General features: G+C 44.1%; 1 protein-coding gene across 1 annotated transcript in view; it reads left to right on the top strand.

Moving 5' to 3' along the window:
* The first annotated feature begins 2,442 nt into the window (after positions 1-2,442).
* Positions 2,443-22,745, top strand: part of GXYLT2 (glucoside xylosyltransferase 2) — an 83,996-nt gene continuing 63,693 nt past the window's right edge. Inside the window, exon 1 of the mRNA XM_008522250.2 lies at positions 2,443-2,854. Within this exon, the coding sequence (XP_008520472.2) occupies positions 2,580-2,854 (275 nt within the window). The 5' untranslated portion in view covers positions 2,443-2,579. The remainder of the gene's footprint in view (positions 2,855-22,745) is intronic.

Here is a 22,745-nt window from a genome sequence, read left to right as displayed (position 1 = left end):
AGATTTAATGACGTGCTTCTAACAAGTAGAATGTGGGAAAGTGAGAGGACGTCACTTCTGAAATTAGGTTATAAAAGACTGCGACTTCCATATTGCTGCATTTTCTCTCTGGCTCTTCTTATGTGCATATCCTGATAGACAGGGCAAGGAAGGGAGGGCTGCCTCTGGCCAAAAGACAGCAAGGAATAGAAATCCTCAGTCCAATGATCTGAAAGATACTGGGTCCTTCCAACGACTGTGTGAGTGAGTCTTGGAGTGGATCCTTCCCCAGCTGAGCCTTCAGATGAGGCCACAGCCCTGGGCCAACACTTCCATTGCAGTCTTGTGAGAGCCTGTGAAGCAGAGAACCCTGTTAAGATTTGCCAGATTCTTGACTCACAGAGACGACGAGATTGTATGTGTATTATCCTAAGCCACTAAATTTTGGGGGTAGCTTGTTATGCAACAATAAATAACTAATACAGGAGGTGATGGAAACAGAGAAACCAAGGATAATTCCCAGCTAATTTCTAGCTTGTGCAACTGAGTAGAGTGTCAAAATTCCAGGGGAAAAAAATAGAGTTCCAGGGGAAGCCAATTAAATAGGCATTTTGTGTATTAGACATCAAAGGGAGAAATATTGGTGAGCCATAGATACGGGATCAGGAATCCCTTTTCCATGACATTAGAGGTTGTACTTTTCTACCAGAGCAGAAAAATCCAAACCGTGGGTTTGGACTCGGGGGAAGGAAATAAATTAGGCCTTCCTTTTGCTTCAGCAGGGTTTAAGAAAACGAAGTCCCAAGTTCTACTTTGGTGTTTGAGACCAAGCCTCCAGCTAACAATCAAGTGTCACTTTGCCTTATTTTATCCTTGTTGTGTATGTCTCCTCGAGAAAGAGGGGAGATGACAAGACAGAGTTTGGGAATTCTTGCTTCACTGGGTCACACATTGACATAACAGTGGCCATTTTTAAACCTGAAAGGCCTAGACACCAGGCCTTAGCCTAGCCCAATGTTTCTCATTAGGGCCCCCACATGGGCAATTGCCCCAGGTCAATTCTTTGTCATGCTGGAGTGTCCTGAGCAATGTGGAAGTTTTAGCACAGGCCAGCAGAACCTGCCAGTCATTTGACAGACAACCCAAAACATCCTTCCCACAATTCCAGATGCTTCCTAGTGGGATGGTACCCTACCTTTGTTGAGAAGCAATGGGTTGTTCCTTCCTGCTCATCTGCAACATCTGTCACCCACACTTTGACCTTTCACCCTGCCATTTTCTAGGTACCTGCTGGCCAAGAGATTCTGGGTGTTAAAATATTCTCATTCCTAGAACTTTAAATACACTGAGTTCTCAAAGAATTAAAATATAACACTAATATGAGAATGACTCAGAATATGATTGAATTTTAGATGATTTGCAAGGTAACATGGAATCTTGTAGAAACTCAGAGACACTGTTACAAATTGTGTTCATTGTTCTCCAGCCATACAGAAAAGAGGGTTAATAGAATGCTGGCTGTCCCTTCATGGTGAATAATAAGAGGATGTGCCCTAATGCTTCAGGTTCCTGACTGGGGAGGCCATGGAAGAACATTTGGGAAATTCTGGAACCTTGATCCAGTGATTGCGGCTGTTAAAGTCTCAGAAGAATCCACTCCTACACTGGGTTGTGAAGTTATTACTCTACCTCAAATCTATGTCAGAAAGAAAGTAACATTTGCATTTATGTATATATGATAAACTACATTTTATTGCACTAATCACAGAGATTTTATTGGGCACCTATTGCGAGCCAGGCAGTGTACTAGTCTCTTTGAATGCTTTATTTAATTTAATGGCCACAAAATGCCTCTGTGGAAAGCAGTATTATCATTCCCATTTTGCACGTTAGGAAATGAAGGCTCAAGAAAGTTGTGCAACTTGCTCAGGGTCACCATGCCAGTAAGCAGCAGAATCAGATTTCAAACTCAGACTCTAAGATTTATTCTTTAATTTCTTTAGACTACACGGATCTGGAGTGATTTTATCCAACAGATATCCACCAAGTGCCGGGCTCCGCGCTGGGTAAAGAGGACAGAGATGTCCCCGCCTGATCGGATGCATGCATAGGTGCGTGAGTGGGTGGACAGACGGATAAAAATAAATGAGGGGGGAAAAGCATGGAATAATGAGGAAATCAGATGAAGAGCGGATGGAGTGGGAGGGTAAGTGAATGAGTGAGGGAATGAGGAAGTAAATGGGGGAACGGAGTGGACTGGGAGGGAGGGAATGAATGAATGAGGAAGGGAGAGGTTCTGAGGGTGCGCTACCTGAAGCCCAGGCGCCTGGCGGCTGGTGGGTGGGCGGACGAGCGGCTACTCCACACAGTACGGTAGGCGCGGGCTGCTCCTCCTCAAGCCCGGCTCGCGCCTCCTCCCCTCCCTCTTCCTCCTCCTCCGTCGCCCGCCCGCCGGCCGCCCCGAGCCCAGTCCCTGGCGGGCGGGCGACGGAGGAGGTGGCCGCCGCGCGCTGCTGCGCTCGCCCCGCCGCCGCCGCCCGGCGTGCCGCGATGCGCAGAGGGGCCGCTCCGCCCGGGGGCCGCCGCCGCCGCGCCGCACCATGAAGCTCCGCAGCAAGGCGGCGGCGCTGCTCCTGCTCGCGCTGGCCGCGCTGCTGCTCACGCTGCTGTCCCTGCGCGCCGGCCGCGCCGAGCCCCCCGCGCCGCCCGCGCGCCCCGCGGCCGCCCCGCAGCGCCGCCCCGCGCCGGCCCCCGAGCGCCTCCCGGGCGCGGGCGCCCTCCCCAGGGCCGGCCAGGGCGCTCGGAGGCGCCGGCCCCCGCGTCCGCGCCCCCGAGCCGGCCGCCGGGGCGCGGCGAGCATGGAGAAGTTGGCGAGGTGAGTCGTGGCAGCCCCAGAATCCCGTCTGGGGACCGGTGTCTCACTCCCTCCATCCGTGCCAAGTCCAAGGGAGGCTTTGGGCCAGAGGGGCAGACTCCAAGTTCACCCACGGGCTGCCCACTTCTGTTTCTTACCTCTCGAGACACGAAGAAGCACCTTCGTGACGTCCTGACGGCGCAGCGCTGATAATCGCGTACAGTTGTGGAAGAGAAGTGTCAGGGAAAGTGGTTTGTATGTTACGCTTTTTAACTGTCAAGGCAAGGCGTATTTTTGCAATCTTGCAAACGTGCGCCCCTTGTTTAATTTTTCAAAAGCCATCACGATTCAAGAATGCTTTATCTAATTCTCATGTTTCACTGGAGTATTTTTACCAAAAACTTAGATCTTATTGAGTTGAAGTTAGCTGTTTACCAAAGACAGGCTGCTTCTCATTGAACCTCGGATCGCCCTACGCTTAGAACAGAAGAGGCACTCGACCTAAGTTCACTAAAAATAAGTTTTCTGCTTGGAAGGAGTGATGCGTGGCACGGGAAAGACAGAATGGGGGTTTCCCTGTTCCCCGTTCCTCATTCTGTTTCAGACTCTACTCTGAGAGTCCTACAAGGAAAACATCTTAACCTTCGACATTATGTTTGGTTTTCTCTCCACAAAGCTGAACACGCCGCAGCTTTTCATCAGAGCGTCGTATCTTTGTCCCTGGGGTTGCAGGAACGCCTGCAGGTTAGGGATTTGCCTTCATTTCCTTTGTTGTGGAGAGTTTTTTTTAACAATCCCCCTTTCTTGTAGCGGCTCCGTTTCCTCTACCCTTTCGAAGCTGTCGGTGTTTCTAACTGCCGTTGCAACGTCTGTGTTTGCTGGGCTCCTTAATTACTTGAAATGAGTTGAAGAATTCTTTTTGACCATAATGGCTAAATCTGTTTGGGCGCTTTTACTGTAACTAAGAGAAAAGGCATGAAACCTCAAGAAGTAGCTGTGTCAGCTTTTGTTTCTCTTCTGCCTCATAATAAATGTACAGATGGGTACTGACAAGTTTTAGGGGGAAAACCCCCAATGATCTATAGAATCGGTTTTAAGTGTTTAGAACCATTTGCAATCCCTCATGAATGTGTACACTCTTTAAAATAAGCATATTTCTGTTAGAAACTTAACAGGATCTTCCCCTCTTATATACTGAGATTTTTTATAATGGATTATATTACAGTTCAACTACAAGTGTACTACGATTTGTAAGTTGACGGGACAACTTGTAAGGTGATAACTGACACCATGTAACATAGCTGACCTTTTGCCAGCCGCAGTGCTGACAGCAGTACGTAAAAATAGTCACTGTTAACACGTACTTTCTGTATATTAACTACATCATCCACTCCATACCCCTTGATAGTGGGTCTCAAAGTGTGGTCTTTGAACTGGCAGCACCAGCATCCCCTGGGGCTTTGTTAGAAATGCAGATTCTCAGGCCCCACCCCCGCCTCACTAAATCAGAAACCCTGGGGGTGAGGTCAGTAATCTGTTTTTAACAAGCCCTCCCATTGTTTCTAATACAAAGTGTGAGAGCCTGCTCTGTGAAGCAGGTACTAATGTTATCCCCATTTTGCAGATGGAGAAAGTGAGGCACAAGATGTAGCGATTTGTCCAAGGTTCATAGATAACACGTGGTAGTTAGGGATAAAGATCCAGGCAGTCTTGAGGGCCTAGGGTGAGCCCTTACCTTCTGTGCTGATGTCCTACCTGCATTGCACGTCTTGCCTGCAGGTCGTTATCTTCCTGAGAATCTTTCTAAAGAAACATCATAGGTTTTTGCGACTGTCTGATTCTTCAAGATGTTGGGAACGTGGGGACAGCATCTTCTTGTCTCTATCTAAACAAATTGGCTCTGACTAGGAAGAGATCGTGAACAGAATCCAAATGGATCTTTTAGGGAAGGGCTATTTCCTTGAGCAACAGTACGTCTTGAAACCATTTTTCTTTTGAACATATCTGTTCGATTATCATGGAAATCATGGCCAACACTATAGGAATAAAGAACAAATTTGCAAATTCAGGAAAAACAAAAAAAGCCACAGGAAGTCTCGAGCTGGAATGCATAAACATGAAAATCTAGCGTCCTCTGGAGAAGTTGACATTTTCTGGGACTTATTAATGTTTCTTTTACTACCTGGACAGAATGGTGACGGAAGCTTCTGAAGCGGTAAGGGAGCAGGAGGAAAGATCTTTGCATGGACTCCTTTATTGCTCCCCTAATCCCGCCTGGGTTAAATTTTTGTGGTTTAGGAGGAATTTCATTTTAGGGAGGGAAAAGAAAGCCTCGTGTTTTCAGAAAAACGAGTGCTTTAATCTCTTTTACGTGGCCAGAATCCAGAGGAGATGAAGGCTCCGTGATCTCATTTCTCGGGCCTGGGGAGTAGTCAGCAGAAAGCATGGAGTTGGATGTGACACAGTCCACCACCTGCTGACCATCCGTGGACCGGGCTGCCTTGCCTCCCCCGGGGGTACTGCTGTAAGTGAAGTTCTGCCACGTCAGCGCAGGAAACATAGCGCTCTCCTTCCACATCTTGTTTTCATTTCAGAGAAGTTTCCAGGGCCTTGCCTAGTTAGCAGGCAGACCCTACAATTTTATAACTAGTCATTTGTATGCAATCTGTCCTGCGGTGGCCTGCCCCCTCTATAAATACAAAGCTGGGAGGTAAGGTCAGCTTTCAGGTCAAGGGTGGGATCTGAAAACGGACACCACACTGTAAGTAGGAGTTCCAGCGCACAAGAGAAATGAAATCTTCCTTCTATTTTGGTTTATTGGTGACTTATACCTGGCTGACTTCCAAAAAGAATTTGAGATGACTTACAGTAAAAAACACGTATACAATAAGGCCATTGAAATAGTTATAAAAAAATGAAAAGTCATAAAGAGGAGGGGGAAATAAGTACTGTTAGTCAAAAACTGAGGCCACTATTGTTATGAGGATTGAGTGTTAAATTTAGCTCTAAGCTTCCTGGCAGCCATGTCAAAAAGGGAACCATGATGGGCTGCCTCATTGTCACTGAATGATAAGAGGAAAAGTTTATCGAGATGATTTGTTTTTCATGGAACTGAATTCTAAAAGGAGAATTTTACTTGGGAATAAACTTTATCGAGATGATTTGTTTTTCATGGAACTGGATTCTAAAAGGAGAATTTTACTTGGGAATAAACTTTAGACTTTAAAAGACTGTCTTTCCAGCTTGCTTCTGAAAACTCCTCCTTGAGCCTACATATGGAAAAGGAAGTTTAATATAACTGCCAATCGGTGCAATATAAAAAAGAATTTGGCATCTGGAGTCCAGAGAATTGGGTTCTAGTCCGGAGCCATTTCACCTTAATTTCCTCATCTGTAAAATGAGCAAATCAATCCAAAAGCTTTCTAAGATCTCTTCCAGCTCTGAAATTTGATGATCCGGTGATGAGATCATCAAGTTTAGCTGCAAAATCCTAACAATAGCTGGTGCTGAGCCCTTTGTGCCGTCTCTTGCAAAATCACTGTTTCTCATTTATTGGCTCTAGCCTAGAACTCTTTCTCATTACTCAACCTCAACCCTTTACTGAACTTTATTCTTTTTCTCATGTGTTGGCCTGAATATTGCTGTTTTCTCTTAAAACATGGTTTCCAAGGGAGACTGAGGCCAGCTCTGGGTTCTGTGGGGCTTCTCTGCCATCGTGTTCCACGGTCGTTCAGCACATGTTTAGTGCACATATATTCCAGGCCAGGCACTTTCTCTGCAGTGCTGAATGGAGTTCCTGCCCTCCCAGAATTTCGGAGGGGGAAGTGGAGGCAGTACAGAAACATGTTACACTTGGCAGCCTCCCCAGGGACCCCAAGGAGAAGAAATGTGCCTACTTCTGCCTCAAGAGACACCCTTTCTTGCAGTTCCCTTTAGTCTCTGAGATAAGTCTTCTCAGAGGGTTCCAGCCTGGATAAAGTTCTCACTACAGAGGGATGATGTTATGTAGCAAAATGCCAAAGCTATGGCCCTCCTATAATTAGCTGGTGGCCTCGGAGCACATTAAAGGTCTCTAGGTCTTGGGTACCATCTATGATATTGTGTCCTACGAGTCTTGATTCTATTCACACTAATTTTTGTTGATTGGTCCGTGAGTCCCTCTTTTCCCCTCTGCACATACTTGATCAGTAAGCCCTATTGGTTCTATTTCAGAATATATGCCCACTCCCACCATTTCTGCCACTTCCATGGTTACCACTGAGCTCCTAAACACCGTGTTTTTGCCCCTGGACCACTGCAGTAGCCTACTCTCTGGTTTGCATGTTTCCACTCTAGCGCCCCCTACAGTCAGTTTTCTACACAGCTGCTGGAATAATCTTTATGTAGACTACATCTGGTCACTTTGCTGGGTAAAGCCCTACAGTGACAGACTTCCCATCACACTGAGAATAAAATTCAGTTTCTTAGTGTGGCCTTCAAGCCCTTGCCTGATCTCAACCCTGTTTAGCTCCCCGACCTCATCACCTACCACTCCCACTTCACTCACTCGGCTTCAGCCACACTGGCCTTCAAATACACTGAGCTCATCCCTACCTCGGCACTTTTCACTTGTTCCCTGTGCTGGAATGTTCTTTGCTCACATCCTTGCATGGCTAGCTCCCTCACTTCTTTCTGGTCTATGCTTATAGGTTTTCTCCTCAGAGGGGTCTTCCCAGCTGCCCTAGAAAAACAGAACCCTCCTCGTCATTCTCTACCCTCTTATCCTGTTTATTTATTTTAATAGCACTCATCATTATATGAACATTGTATTTTGTTTGCTTCTCCTCCCTCATGTACACTTCATGTCCTAATCATTGTATTGCTGGCACCTGGAACAGGATGATCTCATAGTAGGTATTCAATAAATATTTGTCACATGAACTAATGAGTGAATGCAGCACCCACCTCGTGCCAGCACTATGCTAAGACTTATATTATTAAATTCCATATAACTTAATAGTATTCAAAACAATCCTCATACCCTTTAGGAGAATAGTAAGGATCTTTAATAGTGACATCTTTAAAAGAGAGTGAATTTTTTAAACTTTTTAATAGATTTTAATTTTTAGAGCAGTTTGAGATTTATAGAAAAATTGAGCCAGTAGTACAGAGAGTTTCCCTATACCCTGTACCCAATTTCCTCTATTATTAAAATCATACTCTGGTATGATAATATGTTACAATTAATGAACTTACATGTTATTACTAATGTTTAGTTTATTTAGGTTTCCTTCGTTTTAACCTAATGTCCTTTTTCTGTTCCGGGGTCCCATCCAGGACACCATGTTACATTCAGTTGTCAAGTCTCCTTAGGCTCCTCTTGACTGTGGCAGTTTCTCAAACTTTGCTTGTTTTTGATGACCGTGAGAGTTTTGAAGAGCACTGGTCAGATATTTTGTAGGATGCCCCCCCCCCGTTGGAATGTGTTTGATATTTTACTCACGATGGTACTGGGGTTATGGATTACTGGAGGAAAACCGTGGAGGTAAACGCCAGTTTCATCACATCATAGCAAGTGTCTGTACTATCAACATGAGATGTGACAGCTAATATTAGCCTTCGTCACCTGGCTGAGGTAGTGTTGGTCAGGCTTCTCCACTGTAAACTTACTCTTTTTCCGCCTCTCCATACTATAAATGTTAGAGGGAAGTCACTGTGCACAGCCCACAGGGTGGAGTAGCTATATAGATTATTTGGAATTCTTCTGCATGGGAGATTTGCGTCTTCTCCATTTATTAATTTATTCAGTCATTATTTCAGTACAGACCCATATATACTTACTTTATACTTTGAGTTACAATCCAATACGACTTTATTTTGTCGCTGAAATTGTTTCAGTTTTGGTCATTGGGAGTTCTTTCAGTTGGCTTCTGTGCTCCTTTGACACACCCCCGTTAATGTGTTTTTATTTTTTGTTTTCATTTTTGGTTTTTTTGAGCGCTTCCTTACTCTTTGGCACTACAGGATGCTCCAGGCTTGTCTTGTATATTTCCTGCTCCAGTCCTAGAATCAGCCATTTCTGTAAGGAGCCCTGATTCCTCTTATTGGAAAATGGTATTAGAAATCAAGATTTGGGCACTAGGCATGCTCATTGATACTGGGGTATCATTTCTTTTAGCCCTTAAAGCTGACAGAGCAAAACGTATATGTGCGTATACTAACCTGTGTATGTACACATAATCTATAAATATTTCCATATGTGACCATCTCTAGCTATGTTAATATCAGTATAAACATGAGTTTATACTGATATCTCCAACTCTAATCCGCTACCACATGGATCACTATATCTTCTTTCCCTTGCTTATCTGGGAGAGGGAATGTTTTTATTTCCCAGAAGCCTCAGCAAAAGTTTTCTCCCATCTCATTGACTTTTGCTGGTTTAAATGCCTAGACTATGGAGGAGGGAGCAGCCAACCCTGGTGGTGTAGTTGTTAAGATTCAGCATCCTCACCACCACCATGGCCCAGGTTCATTTCCTGGTTGGGGAACCACACTGCCCATCTGTTGTCATACTGTGGAGGCTGCATGTTGCTGTGATGCTGAAAGCTATGCCACTGGTATTTCAAATACCAGCAGGGTCACCCATGGTGGACAGGTTTCAGGAGAGCTTCCAGACTAAGGTAGACTAGGAAGAAAGACCTGGCCACCCAGTTGTGAAAACATTGGCCATGAAAACTCTATGAATACAGCAGAACATTGTCTGACATAGTGCCAGAAAGCGAGCAAATGGCACAAAAAGACCAGGCAGAGTTCCCCTCTGCTGTCCACGGGGTTGCTAGGAGTTGCAATCAACTTGATGGCACTAACAACAAAAATGGAGGAGGGAGTGGGCACTTGAGTTAGGGATGGGGCCAAGACCACCCAAAGCACCATGGGGAGGGTGATGTGGTAGGTGTTATGGTTGGCTCCTGACCTCTATTCCCCCACCCCACCCCCAATTTGTGAGTGGACTGCACCTCTAGGAGATGGTCTCAGCCAGCCATGACAATCTCATCCCTTTCATAGTGTAACCTTTGTGCATCCGGGACTAAAACATTCAATACATTCATTTCTCTGGCAACAGTGATTGGTCCACAGGTATTACATGACCCAAGCTGGCCCAATTAGCTAGAAAGGAAGGACTTATTTTACATTATTGGACAAAAGCCTCCGTCTTCTGGACATGAACAAGGAAATAAATAGTCCCAGTTACTACCATGAGCCTTAGAGAACCAGCTTTGAGATGAACCCACCTCTATGGGCAGTAGAGAAAGAAGGAGAATATGGGTTCTTGAGGACGGTACTGAGCCCCAGAATCAACATATCCTGAGGCCTGCCCTATCTTGGGCCCTCTTGTTACATGCGTTGGAGTTGAAGTTTTTGTTATTTGCACCCAAAATCACCTTAACTGGACCAGATGGTTCTTTAAATCAAAACTTCAGTGCTATTGAGGGAGAGAAAGGAACGGCTGCAGGGTGCACATAAACGAATGTCCATCACACCCTGGAGCAGCCGTTTTGTGCACTTGACCTTGTCCCAGGTGGCGGGTGACTCAGGGGTAGGTTCCTGGGCCAAATTAGAACCTTTCTTGGGGATTTTATAAATTGCCATCAGAGACAGTACAAGGGCAAACTCTTTTTAGTGGCTGAAGCTATAAGATATGAGACTCAGGAACTGGCAGCCGTGTTTCTGCCATGTGGAGAAAGCTGGTCCTCATCAAGAGTACAAGAGCCCAAGATGATAATGAGAGATGAGAAGCCGTGCAGAACAATGTAGAGTGACTGGGCTGGGGAGTGGGTCTTAACGTTGTCCTCAAGGCCAGCTTCTGTCCTTTGCTGGCTGTGCTGTTCCGTCCCTTTCCTAGATTCCATAAATTGAGTTTCTGTCACTCACCACCAGAGTCCCAATTAATTTGAATATGTAGCACCTGCTTTTAGTGTCTTTGCTAAGTGCAGTAAATAGGGGCCATATGGACACTTAATGCCCCTGCCACCTCACAGGTGAGATCCTTTGGAATAATATTTGAAAGCAGATTTGTTTTCCTTGGGACTGCTGCTCTTCATCTTATAATTTCACTATAAGAAAAATGAGACAAAATTTTATGTTATATATATATTTTACCACCTTTTAAAAAAAATATATATATATATATATATATTTATATTTTTTTTAATGAGAAAGATTGGCCCTGAGCTAACATCTGTTGCCAGTCTTCCTCCATTTTGTATGTGGGATGCCACCACAGCATGGCTTGGAGCAGTGTGTAGGTCCACACCTGGGATCCGAACCTGTGAACCCCAGGCCACTTTTAAGTGGAGCAAACAAACTTAATTACTGTGCCACCAGGCATGCCCCTAAAATATTTTTTTAAAAAAGAAAATAAGAGGGGCCAGCCCGGTGGCTCAGCAGTCAAGTGCACACATTCTGCTTCTCGGTGGCCCAGGGTTTGCTGGTTCGGATCCCAGGTGCAGACATGGCACCGCTTAGCAAAAGCCATGCTGTGCTAGGTGTCCCACATATAAAGTAGAGGAAGATAGGCATGGATGTTAGCTCAGGGCCAGTCTTCCTCAACAAAAAGAGGAGGATTGGCAGTAGTTAGCTCAGGGCTAATCTTCCTCAAAAAATAAATAAATAAATACATAAATAAATAAGAAAATAAGAGACTTTAGTGCAGATGGAATTCATTTTACATTTCTCTCCAAATCTTCTCCAGCACTTGATTTATTTCAGATTATAAAATTCTGAAAACTGCCCCTGGGAAGAAGAGTTTCTTGACTTGTGCCTTTATTGGGTGTCTGTGATTTTGGGCTAGCAGAGTGACTTGGATATATTTGAAGGTGATGTTTTGGTGCCTGCTCATGGCCCCCTCCCCTCAACCTCTTTTAGCAACACAAAAGACTAATCTTCTAGTAAAAATTCATCATGGTACAATTTAGAATCTGAGCTTTACATAAGTAAGAGACAATAGAGAACTCATAACCTAAAAAAATATGATTCCCTTTTATGGGAGAGAAAACTGAGCTCCAAAGAGCTAAAATAATACATTAGTCCCCCTTATCTGCAGGGGATGCCTTCCAAGACCCCCAGTGGATGCCTGAAACCACGGGTAGTACTCAACCCTATATAGACTGTGTTTTTTTTCATATACATACATACCTCTGATAAAGTTTAATTGATAACTTAGGCACAGTAAGAGATTGATGACCATAACTAATAGTAAAATAGAGTAATTTAATAATATACTATAATAAAAGTTATGTGAATGTGGTCCCTCTCTCTCAAAATATCTAACTGTACCATACTCACTCTTCTTCTTGTGATGATGTGAGATGATGCGGTGCCTACGTGATGAGATGAAGTGAGATGAATGACGTAGGCATTGTGATTGTAGTGCTACTGTTGACCTTCTGACGATGTGTCAGATGGAGGATCATTGAGCCATGATGATGTCAATGGTTGGATGTCAGGCGCAGACAATGTCTGTGGTCTGAAACCGCAGAAAGGGAAACCGCGGATAAGGGGGGACTACTGTTGTAAGGCACATAAAGCACCTAGCCCAGGGCTAGCTCATGGCGGTCATTCAACAACTGATTCGCTGTTCTGCATACTCCTTTTTTTTTAAAGATTGGCACCTGAGCTAACAACTGTTGCCAATCTTTTTTTTTCTGCTTTTTTCTCCCCAGATCCCCCCAGTATATAGTTGTATATTTTAGTTGTGAGTCCTTCTAGTTGTGGCATGTGGGACACCGCCTCACCGTGAGCTGATGAGTGGTGCCATGTCCGTGCCCAGGATCTGAACTGGCAAAACCCTGGGCCACCAAAGTGGAGTGCGCGAACTTAACTGCTTGGCCACGGGGCCGGCCCCTGTTCTGCATACTCTTATTGTCCATTGTTGCTTTATTAGTTAGGAACTGAGTTATAACTAGACCCAGCTAACTAGCTGTGTGGCTTTGAATAAGTCAGGCCTCCTCAGCAGATCTTGGCTTTCTGGTAAGTTCAGCGATGAAGTGAAATAACGCAGGTAAAATGCTGGCACGGTCTGTGCCACACAAGAAACTCTCAGCAAATGTTAGCCCGGGTGAAGATGCCGATTCAGGCAGGCTTCTCTTGGGTTGTGACTCAAGGAAATTGAGACTCAGTTTCCATACACAATAAACGATACCCCGCCCCCCCCCCCCCCCCCCGCCCCGAGTCTCCTGGTCCTTGGTAAAATGTGAAGGAGTAGATGAGCGGACCTCTCCCCTGCCTCTTGTCGAGTTGGGCTATTGTTCTGGAGGGATTCCGACCTGGAATTCTGGCTCTCGATAGTTTTGATCTCTACTCAAGGGTGGAGAGCTATTGTTTCCCAGCTTAGAAAAGCAGATGAGTGAAGAGGTCACGGGAATTAGCAGATATTCTCAAGGAACCGAAATGCAGAATTTTGTCTGCAGACACTGCTCTTCAAGGGCCTACATTTCTGGTCGGGCTGAGCCCTTGCTCTGCATTTTCCTCCTCCCAGTTTTGTGAGAATTACAAAGACCCCAGTTGTCTGACCACTCGCCCCCCAAAAGCAAGCCTTAGAGTTCAAGTATCAGATTTTATCCCTCAGGGGGAATGAGTTAATGGAAACTGGTGTTAATGTCTGAGAAGTTTAAAAAGTGTACAAAAACTTCAAAGCTGGTTTACAATAAGATAAAATATTGACATTTAAAATAACGAGATTTTTGCTGCTTTCCCTAGCATGTTTTTGGTGTGGATATAAAATATTTACAGAAAAATGAAGGCTTCTGATGCCTTGCAAGTTAATATTTAATAATAATGATGATGGTAACAGCTAATATTTAATGACAACTTGTACTGTGTGCAGCCCTTCACCATGTTAATTCCTTTAGTCTTCAGAACCTAAGAGTTAGGTGCTATTATGGGATAGGTCAGAACTCCTTCAGTTGCCAGTGGTGGAATCCTAGCTCATCAGTTTATATCGCTTAATCAGCAAAGGGGATTTACTGGCTCATAAAACTGTGAAGTGCAAAAGAGATCAAGCTGCAGTCACAGGTGTATCCAGGATCTCTAACCATCTTGCCTCCATCTTTTAGCTCTGTTTCTGTCTGTGGGGGCCACACTCTCAGGGACGTTTCTCCATGTGATGCTTCCAGTGGGTCTGGGCTTGTGTCCTCCTCCTTTAGTAACCCTGAAGGGAAAAACTTCAGCCAGCAAGGGTCCCAGAGCTGCGTTGATTGACCTGACGTGGATCACGTGCACATCCAATCACTGATGACCACCCCTGGGGGGAGGAAAAGTCAGGCCCTTACAGACTGAGAATGGAAGAGGAGTGGTTTCTCCAAAAGAAAACTGGGTCCTCTTACCAGAAACTCCTGGCAGTGGATACTAGTAAGAAACCGAAAGCAGATGTCCACTGTAATCAATATGCCCATTTTACAGATGGGGAAACTGAGGGTTAGAGGTGGTTAAAGCATTTTCCAAAATGGAACAGCCAAGTGGCAGACCTAGAATTTGAAGCCAGGTCCATGTACTTCTAGAGGCAAACTGCTTACTACTCCGCTGTACTTGAGAACAAATCTTGAAATTTGAACTATTTGATTGCTTTCTAGAATCCCTTTGAAGAAGACCCTGCTGACAAAAATCTCTTTGTAATTTGAAGATTGTTTATATTTGTAAGGGAAAAAAATATTAAAATTATCCCATTTTTTTAAAAGTTTTTGTTCATTTATATTATATATTTACGTATGCACGCGCACATATATTGGGTGTAATTCTGGAAGACGGTATTCCAAAGTATTAACACTGGTTACGGAATTGGAATTATGGGTGCCACCCTGTTGCTTGTCTGTATTTTAAATTTTTTCCATGATAAATATATGCATTACTTGTGTAACTTATAAAACAAGTTAAGGTATATCAATTGTCATAAAAATTAAAAATCCCTTATTGGCCTAAGGCGTAGGAGGGTGGAAATTAGTTGGGGCGACCACCTTTCCTCCTTCTAGGTGGGTTAGTCATTCACACTCTTTTTCAGGATGGGAGACGAAAGTGCCCATTCTCAGCATCTGTGCTCCTCATTCTTCTCCCTCGTTTGTCACCAGCCATTTATGTCAACCTAGCACTGCTGGATCATATTTTAAAATTTCAATAACACCTTAATTTGAGAAGAAGAGGGAGACGGAGAAATGGAATCTCCGGCGTGTCAGGAACAATCATAAGGGAAAACATGAAAGGAGAATTAGTCCGGGCAGCATCGTCGAGTTGTGGAGGGAGAGTTGTAAACACAATTGTGTATAACCTCGGCTAAGGGAGAATGGATGGATTACGAAGGTAGAGTTGGTGACGGTTTGCTTGACCGTGGGAGTCACACCTGGGGAAGGCTGTGAGGGAGGGGCTGGATCCAGACCATACTTGGACCCCTGAGCCAGGAGCCCTGAGTAGAGACAAAGGCTTCGTCTGTCCAGAGGGGGCTCCTTTTCTAACTCACTTGTGTGTGGCCCCAAATATAACCTAATGATTAAAAGGCCCGGCTCTTGAGTCCAGCTCCCTGAATTGAATCCTTGCTCTGCCATGTACTGATCATAAAGCATCCGTGTGTGTACAGTGATGGCTGAAGGCAGACACACACACATAGACACAGGCAAAATTACCAACTCCAGGCAATGAACACCTACTGTGCATTCGACCCAGACTTTATTTAGGAACACAGCCATGTTTCAAATATCATCCAAACTAAATACATGCTATTAATAATTGAATACATTTATCAAATAATTTTATTAAGCACCCCCCCATGGCAGTTTTCTGGCATTCTATTGACACTAGTCATCGAATACCATGACTTCAAGGCACATGTCAGCTTTTCTGTCTATCCTGGAAGAGTAATGATACTTGATTTAACTCCAAACCATGGGTCATTAAGAGTGATTTAACTGTTAGCACAGTCCTTAGCGTCATGTCTGGGTCTCTAAGTGAAGGCTCTACTCGCGGCTTCGAAGGGGAAATTTTTTGTCAAAAGATTCACGTGATCCCAAACCCGTGGTTTGCAGGGAACTTTCTTAGTGCCTCTTGCTGCCAGTGCTTAACGGGGATATAATTAGCCGTCACCAGACGCTCCTTCTCCGGGCTGCACCAAGGTGTTTCCACTTCCTCAACTGCCACCCTGGCCTCGTCTGCAGCCCTTCTCCATGTTCAAACGGCTACGGTTTCATCTTGTGAAAGATTCCACTGGGGAGGGGGATTCGGCTCATCTATTCTTGCCCTAAGAGGGGCGTATTCAACTTCTTAAAATTCATCTCCCATTTTCCCCCGAATATTTCTGTTTCTTTCTGTATTAAAACTAGTTACCAACAACACTGATTTAGGCTATATTTTAAAGAACGGCGATTTTCCGTCAAGCTTACCCTGCCTGCCCGTATCACAGCATCAGTCTGCCTGAGCTAATTTGGCTTGTCAGTTAAGGAGAAGCACTGATAAGAGAGGGAGCAGGAGACAGTGGAAAAGAGGGTCTGAGCAGACCAATTACTCGCTTTAATAATTCAGCGTGTTTTGCAGTAATAGGTTACAAAGTAAATAGCACTACACATAAATGTCGTATTTCATTATTTATACACTCCAGAAATTGATGTTTAATTAAGTCACATGCTTGGGACTTTTAAGCGATTAAGGGGAAGCCTTGTCTGGGGCAGCGGGGAGGTGGCAAGGCTGCTTCTGCCTCTGAGCCTTCTCTGGTGTTCTGAGTATCATTTTCCCTTGAGTACAAGGTAGGCTTGAGCCAGGACAATGGGGGCAGCATTTTCCAAACGTCAGTCATTCTCACCCCAGTGTCAAAATTGTAATAATATGGCTACACTACCATTGCTAACTTTAAAAGAATTTTTAAAAATCTATCCTTGTTATAAACATAAGTGCATTTATTTAGTAACAGCTTTATTGCAATATAATTCAAATACCCTTTAAAGGAGTACAATGCAGTGGTTTTTAGTTTATTCACAGAGTTGTGCAACCATCTCTACTATCTAATTTCAGAACATTCCCATCACCCTAAAAAGAAACCCTATACTCCTTAGGCAGTCGCTCCGCATTTGCCCCTTCTCCCAGCCCCTGGTAACCACTAATCTGTTTTATGTCTCCGTGAATTTTCCCATGCTGGACTTTTCATATATATGGAATCAGGAAACATGTGGTCTTTTGCATTTTCCTCAGGCTCACAGGTCACTGATTTAGTGGTTCGTCTGTGTAGTAGGATATATCAGGGCTTCCTTTTTTATGGTCAAATAATATTCCATTGTATGGAGATACTACATTTTATTTATCTGTTCATCAACTGATGGACATTGGGGTGGACTTTCTGGCCATTGTGAATAGTGCTCCTATGAGTATTTGTGTACAAGCTTTTGTGAGGACATATTTTCATTTCTCTTATGTATATTCCTGGGAGTGGAATTGCTAGGTCCTATGGTTGTTCTGTATTTAACGTTTTGAGGAACTGTTGAACTGTTTTCCAGAGTGGCTGCACCATTCTACTATCCCATTAGCAATGTTTGAGGGTCGTAATTTCTCCACATTCTAAGTATATTTACTTATTTATCTATTTATTTATCTTTTGGTGAGGAAGATTGGCCCTGAGCTCACGTCTGTGCCAATCTTCCTGTTTCGTATATGGGATGCTGCCACAGTATGGCTTGATGAACAGTGTATAAGTTCCTGCCCGGGATCCAAACCTGTGAACCCCTGGCCACTGAAGCGGAGTGCATGAAATTAACCACTATGCCACTGGGCCAGCCTCTAAGTATATATATTTTTTTAAAGGAAAATTTATATCACTGCCATAAATTGTCATCACTAAATAGAAGATAATTGTCAAATCAAACACTAGGAAAACTAAGCAATGTTACTCTTTTCTAACTTGGTACTCTTGCCTGCTGGAAGTTCTATATCTGAGGTCCACTGCCTTTTCAATTGAAAGAGAAGATTAAGCAACATTACAAAAGTGTTCAAGATGTATATTAGCACCAAGCTGAGACTTTATTAACATTGTTGAAAAAGAACTGAAAATGGAAGAACTTTCTCGCTCTGAGACTCCATGTTATTTGAGGCAGTGTCTAAATGCTAACTACCGCTTATGCATCACCCCGTTGGAACACGTGGAATGTGGAGGCACTGATGCCATGTGCAAACCTGTTTCATCTGGTTTCAGCAGTCAGCTCTGTGGTTACATTATACAAGTAACTCAGGTGGCCGGGATAGTGCTTGTGATGTTTTTTGTTTTTCTTCTCATGGTCTGGTGTTTTCTGAGAACTCGGGTAAATTTGAGAAACTGTTAAAGTTACTACATTCTTGATAGAATAATAGCTGTTAACCCAGTAATTCCATTTTGAGGGATGTAGTTTAAAGAAATAATGCAAAAGAAGAAAAACATCTATTGGCCTACACATGTTTAGTGCAAGACTTTTTTTTTAAATAACTGAAAGCAATTGGAAACAACTGAAAAAGGGAAATAATGATAAGCTATGGTGTTTGGATGGAAGGTAGATAGCCAGTTAAAATGATGGTTATGAAGATTTAAAAAGCAACAAGAAAAATAAAAGAATCAAATGGAAAAAGCTGAATCTAAAATTATATGTACACTATTAGGGCAGCTGTAAAAATATGTATTCCATGGAATAAAGACCAGAATGTAACATGCAGAAAAAATATCTTGTGGGGCAAGATTTTTTAAATCACCTTTACTATTTCAACACTTAATGTTTTATATTTTTAAAATTGAAAGGGTACATTGTGTGTTTTATTCCTTTTTTTCTGAAGATAGAGATTTTTAGTTATTTACATTGTCATGCTGATTGTATATAATGTTGTATACTTGATATAAATTATAATCAAAGAAATGTAATCACCAGCTAAACTAAGTTTTTGGAAGAAAATAAAGACCATGTCAGAATAAAAGGGAAGGTGCTTCTTACATGAGGTAGTCAAGGAAGGCCATTTTGCTGTCCAAAATAGGACAGGCTATGGACAGAGACTAGGAAGAACATTCCAGACAGAGGACATAGTGTGTGTGAAGGTCCAGTCTGTCCACAGCACTGGGTGTCTCAAGTAGAAAGAAGGAAAAGGTGATGGGTGTGGCGGTCACAGAACTGAAGGGCCAGGACATTAAAAGTATCTTTGAAATAGCAGTTGAAGGCCCCAAGAATGCTGACAGGAACTGGGGTGGGGAGGAATACTGTGAGCGAGGAGCTGAACTCTTCAGAGAGTGAAGAGGAGCAACTGTGAAGCGGAGAGATGACGCCAACGAGGACAGGGAGAAGGGGGCCCGGTTTCGCCCACAGACTCCGCTATGAAGCCGTGTTCCATGTCTGGCTGTGGCATGGAAGAGCAAGGAGGACACCAGCCCCATCTGCTGCCCCGAGGCCCCCGGGGCGGGGGAGGAAGAACACCCTCCACTCGGGGGGGCGGGGCTTCTGGGAGGTGGCGGCCTCACAAGGCAGCCATGTTTTCAGGAAGGCGGGTGAAGAGAATACTCTGAGAAAAGGCTGAGGATACACGGTGTTCCTGAGGGCATGGGGGAGGAGTTTGGGAGAGAGAGGTGAGGGGAGAGGTCAGCTCAGATGGTTAGTTCCTGGCTGTAGCTGAACTGCGGGCAGTTGTAGTACAAGTGTGTTAATATGGAAACTCCAGGGCCTCACCCGAGACCCAGTGAATTGGAATCTCTGTGAGCTGGAGTTTGCATGTTGACAGACTCCTCCGATGATTATGACGTGCAGCCAGGTAGGGAATCCCCTGTCCCAGTTGGTATCTGGTATCCCTTCCAGCTACGAGACTGAAGGAATGATGGGGACTTGGATCAGGGTCCTCACAGTGAGCAACAGGGAAGGAATGGACTCAATGGGCGTTGCAAAGGATGACTCAAGGGGAGAGATGAGAGAGGCGGTGTGAGTCCAAGGTGATTGGAAACACATTTTTAAGACCTAGTTAGGACTCTTTTTTGATTGCTAAGTTGTAAGTTTCTTTCAAACTGACTTAAGCAAAGGACAGTTTATTGGGTTAGTAAATGAACTGTCCAAGGTTAGGGTCAGGCACACTTGGATCCAGGTGCTCAAATAATGCCACCAGTGATCTGGTCCACCACTTTTTGGCTCTGCTTTCTACTGTTTTACGTTGACTCCCATTCAGGCTCTACCAGTGTGGTGGCCAAGATGGTTACCATCAGCTCCCGCCGTAGCAATAGGTCTTTGAAAATCCCGGACGACAAACATCCACTCCAGTCCCCTTTTATAAAGTCTGAATAAGAACACAGCTGGCCCTCAGTCAGAGCTGTGCTGCAGTCGCCCATCACCCATTCACTGCCAAAGCCTGGTGATTCAAGGGGTTAAGTCATAGGTTCAGAGACTCGACTTCCCCCGATCCTCGCTGAGTCTCGAGTGACATCTGAGAGGTGCTGAGTGCGCCATTGATAGGAGTTGGTGAAAGGCACACTGTTTCAGCGCCCTTACACTGGATTACTCATCGTGACCGCACAACACAAACGCTTATTACCTGAAGCCTGAGATTTTTAATGTAATGTGAGCGGTAATAGAGTGGGGGCGGCGGAGGTCTCGTTAAATCCCAATCATGGATACTTGAACTACCACCAGGAGAGACTTTTATTTGTCTTTTTTATTACCTGTCGCCAGACATCAAGGAAGATTGAAGTCCCTAGCCCCTGCTTTTTGTACCGTGCAGTGCCAAATCACAGAAGCCTACAAAGGAGAGAGGTGGCCTGCCGTGCTGCCAAGGGGTGCGAGCTTTTTTAATTAAAAAAAAAAGTATTTGTCAGATAGTTTGGGCACACACAGAAGATACAGATAATAACATAATGATTTCTGTGTGCCTTGCACTCATCTTAAGAAATAAATATTTAAGTCCCTAGAGATAATCACCATCCTGCATTTGATATTTGTCATCCTCATGCATATTTATTTTTACTACATTTGTCTGTGAACATACAATGGTGTTTTGCTTTTTTTTGAGGAAGATTAGCCCTGAGCTAACATCTGCTGCCAATCCTCTTCTTTTTGTTGAGGAAGACTGGCCCTTAGCTAACATCCGTGCCCATCTTCCTCTACTTTATATGTGGGACGCCTGCCACAGCATGGCTTGATCAGCAGTGTGTTGGTCTACACCTGGGATCCGAACCGGCAAACCCTGGGCCGTCGAAGTGGAGCATGTGAACTTAACCTCTGCACCACTGGGCTGGCCCTGTTTTGCTTTTTTTTTTTAAACTTTTTTGCACTGTGTTTATTTAAAGATTTTTTATTTTTTTTCCTTTTTCTCCCCAAAGCCCCCCAACACATAATTGTATATTCCTCGTTGTGGGTCCTTCTAGTTGTGGCATGTGGGACGCTGCCTCAGCTTGGCTTGATGAGCAGTGTCATGTCCGTGCCCAGGATTCCAACCAACGAAACATTGTGCCGCCGGCAGCGGAGCCCGCAAACCCAACCACTCGGCCACGGGGCCAGCCCCTGTTTTGCTTATTTTTAAGCTTCATCTAAATGGTATCCTTCTATTGCTATCCTTCTGTAAATTGCTTTTTTCCTCTTTCACCTTATGTTGATACATGACATTCTAGCTTATTCATTTTCACTGCTATGCAGTATTGCACTTAAACATATCAAATATGTTCATGATTCTCCTGTGCATGGACAGGAAGGTTATTTCTAATTTTTCACTGTTATAAACAGGGGTGCTGTGAACATTCTTGCATGGGTCTTGTGCAAATGTGCAAGAGTTTCTTCGGGTTATATACGTAGGAATAGAACTGGCGGAGTGGAGGGCGTATGTGCATCTCACTCCTGCTGGATGTTGCCCAGAGGCTCTCCCAGGTGTCTGGGCTGACTCACAGCGCCCCAGCAGGGCCTGAGCTGTCCGTGGTCTCCATAGCCGCTCAGAAACTCGTAAGGACAATTTTTATTTTATTTTTTTTATTTATCCAATTTTTATTTTATTTATACAATTTTTATTTTATTCCTGAATTTTTGCCAATGTCAAAATAAAATGGAAACTCTTTATTGTTTGACTTTGTATTTCCCTGATTACCAAGGTGAAAACTTTTTCTTCATGTAGAAACCCCATGTGTAAAGCTAGACCAGGCAGAGTTGTTCTGTTTGGGTGCAGGGGAATGGTTCATATTTGTGATAGCTAATGAACTCCGTGAAAAGTGCTCAGGACGGTGGTTGGTACAATAAATATTTGAGAAAAAAAGAAAAGATCTGTAAGCTACTGCATTTATTGTTTTAGAACTCTTGGGTGATGCGCGCGTTCCTAAATATTGAGCATCATTCTAAGCAAATGAGTTGGCATTAAGTCTCTTTTGTAGCATATTTTGGCCAGTCTTTTGATGGTGCTTTCTAAATTGAATGTGACTGTAGCATTAACTGCGACACCTCTTCCCATCTTTTTGTGTAAGTTAATTGAGAGTTGGCTTTAAAAATAGCGAGTATGAAAAGCCATCCCTGGAGCTGAGGAGGAGAAGACGTCTGAGTCCTGAAGGCAGGGGTCCTCAAATTCACCAGGCACGCTCCTGATCCGGCGCCTTTGCTCTGACCCTGCCCTCCACCTGGAATGCACCTCACTCAGAAATGCACGTGGCTCACTCCCTCACCTCTTTCAAGTGCTTTGCACTGGAGAACTTTCTAAGTTACTTAGTTACTATTTGCTTTGACTGTTATTTCTTTCATTGTCTTTTCCTTATCCCCTCTAGAATGTAACTTCTGCAAGGACAGGCACCTTGGTCTGTTTTGTTCACTACTCTTGTCCCAACACCTAGAACAGTGCCTGGCACATAGTAGGTACTCAGTATAGATTTGTTGATTAATAAATGGGCTGGAGTTAGCAAGAAAAAGAGAGCAGAGAAGAGCATTTCCAAGAGAGA

Source organism: Equus przewalskii, chromosome 15, assembly GCF_037783145.1.
Source record: "Equus przewalskii isolate Varuska chromosome 15, EquPr2, whole genome shotgun sequence".
NCBI classification, from domain to species: domain Eukaryota; kingdom Metazoa; phylum Chordata; class Mammalia; order Perissodactyla; family Equidae; genus Equus; species Equus przewalskii.
The sequence above is the reverse complement of the archived record's forward strand: the minus strand, read 5'-3'. Positions and strand labels throughout refer to the sequence as shown.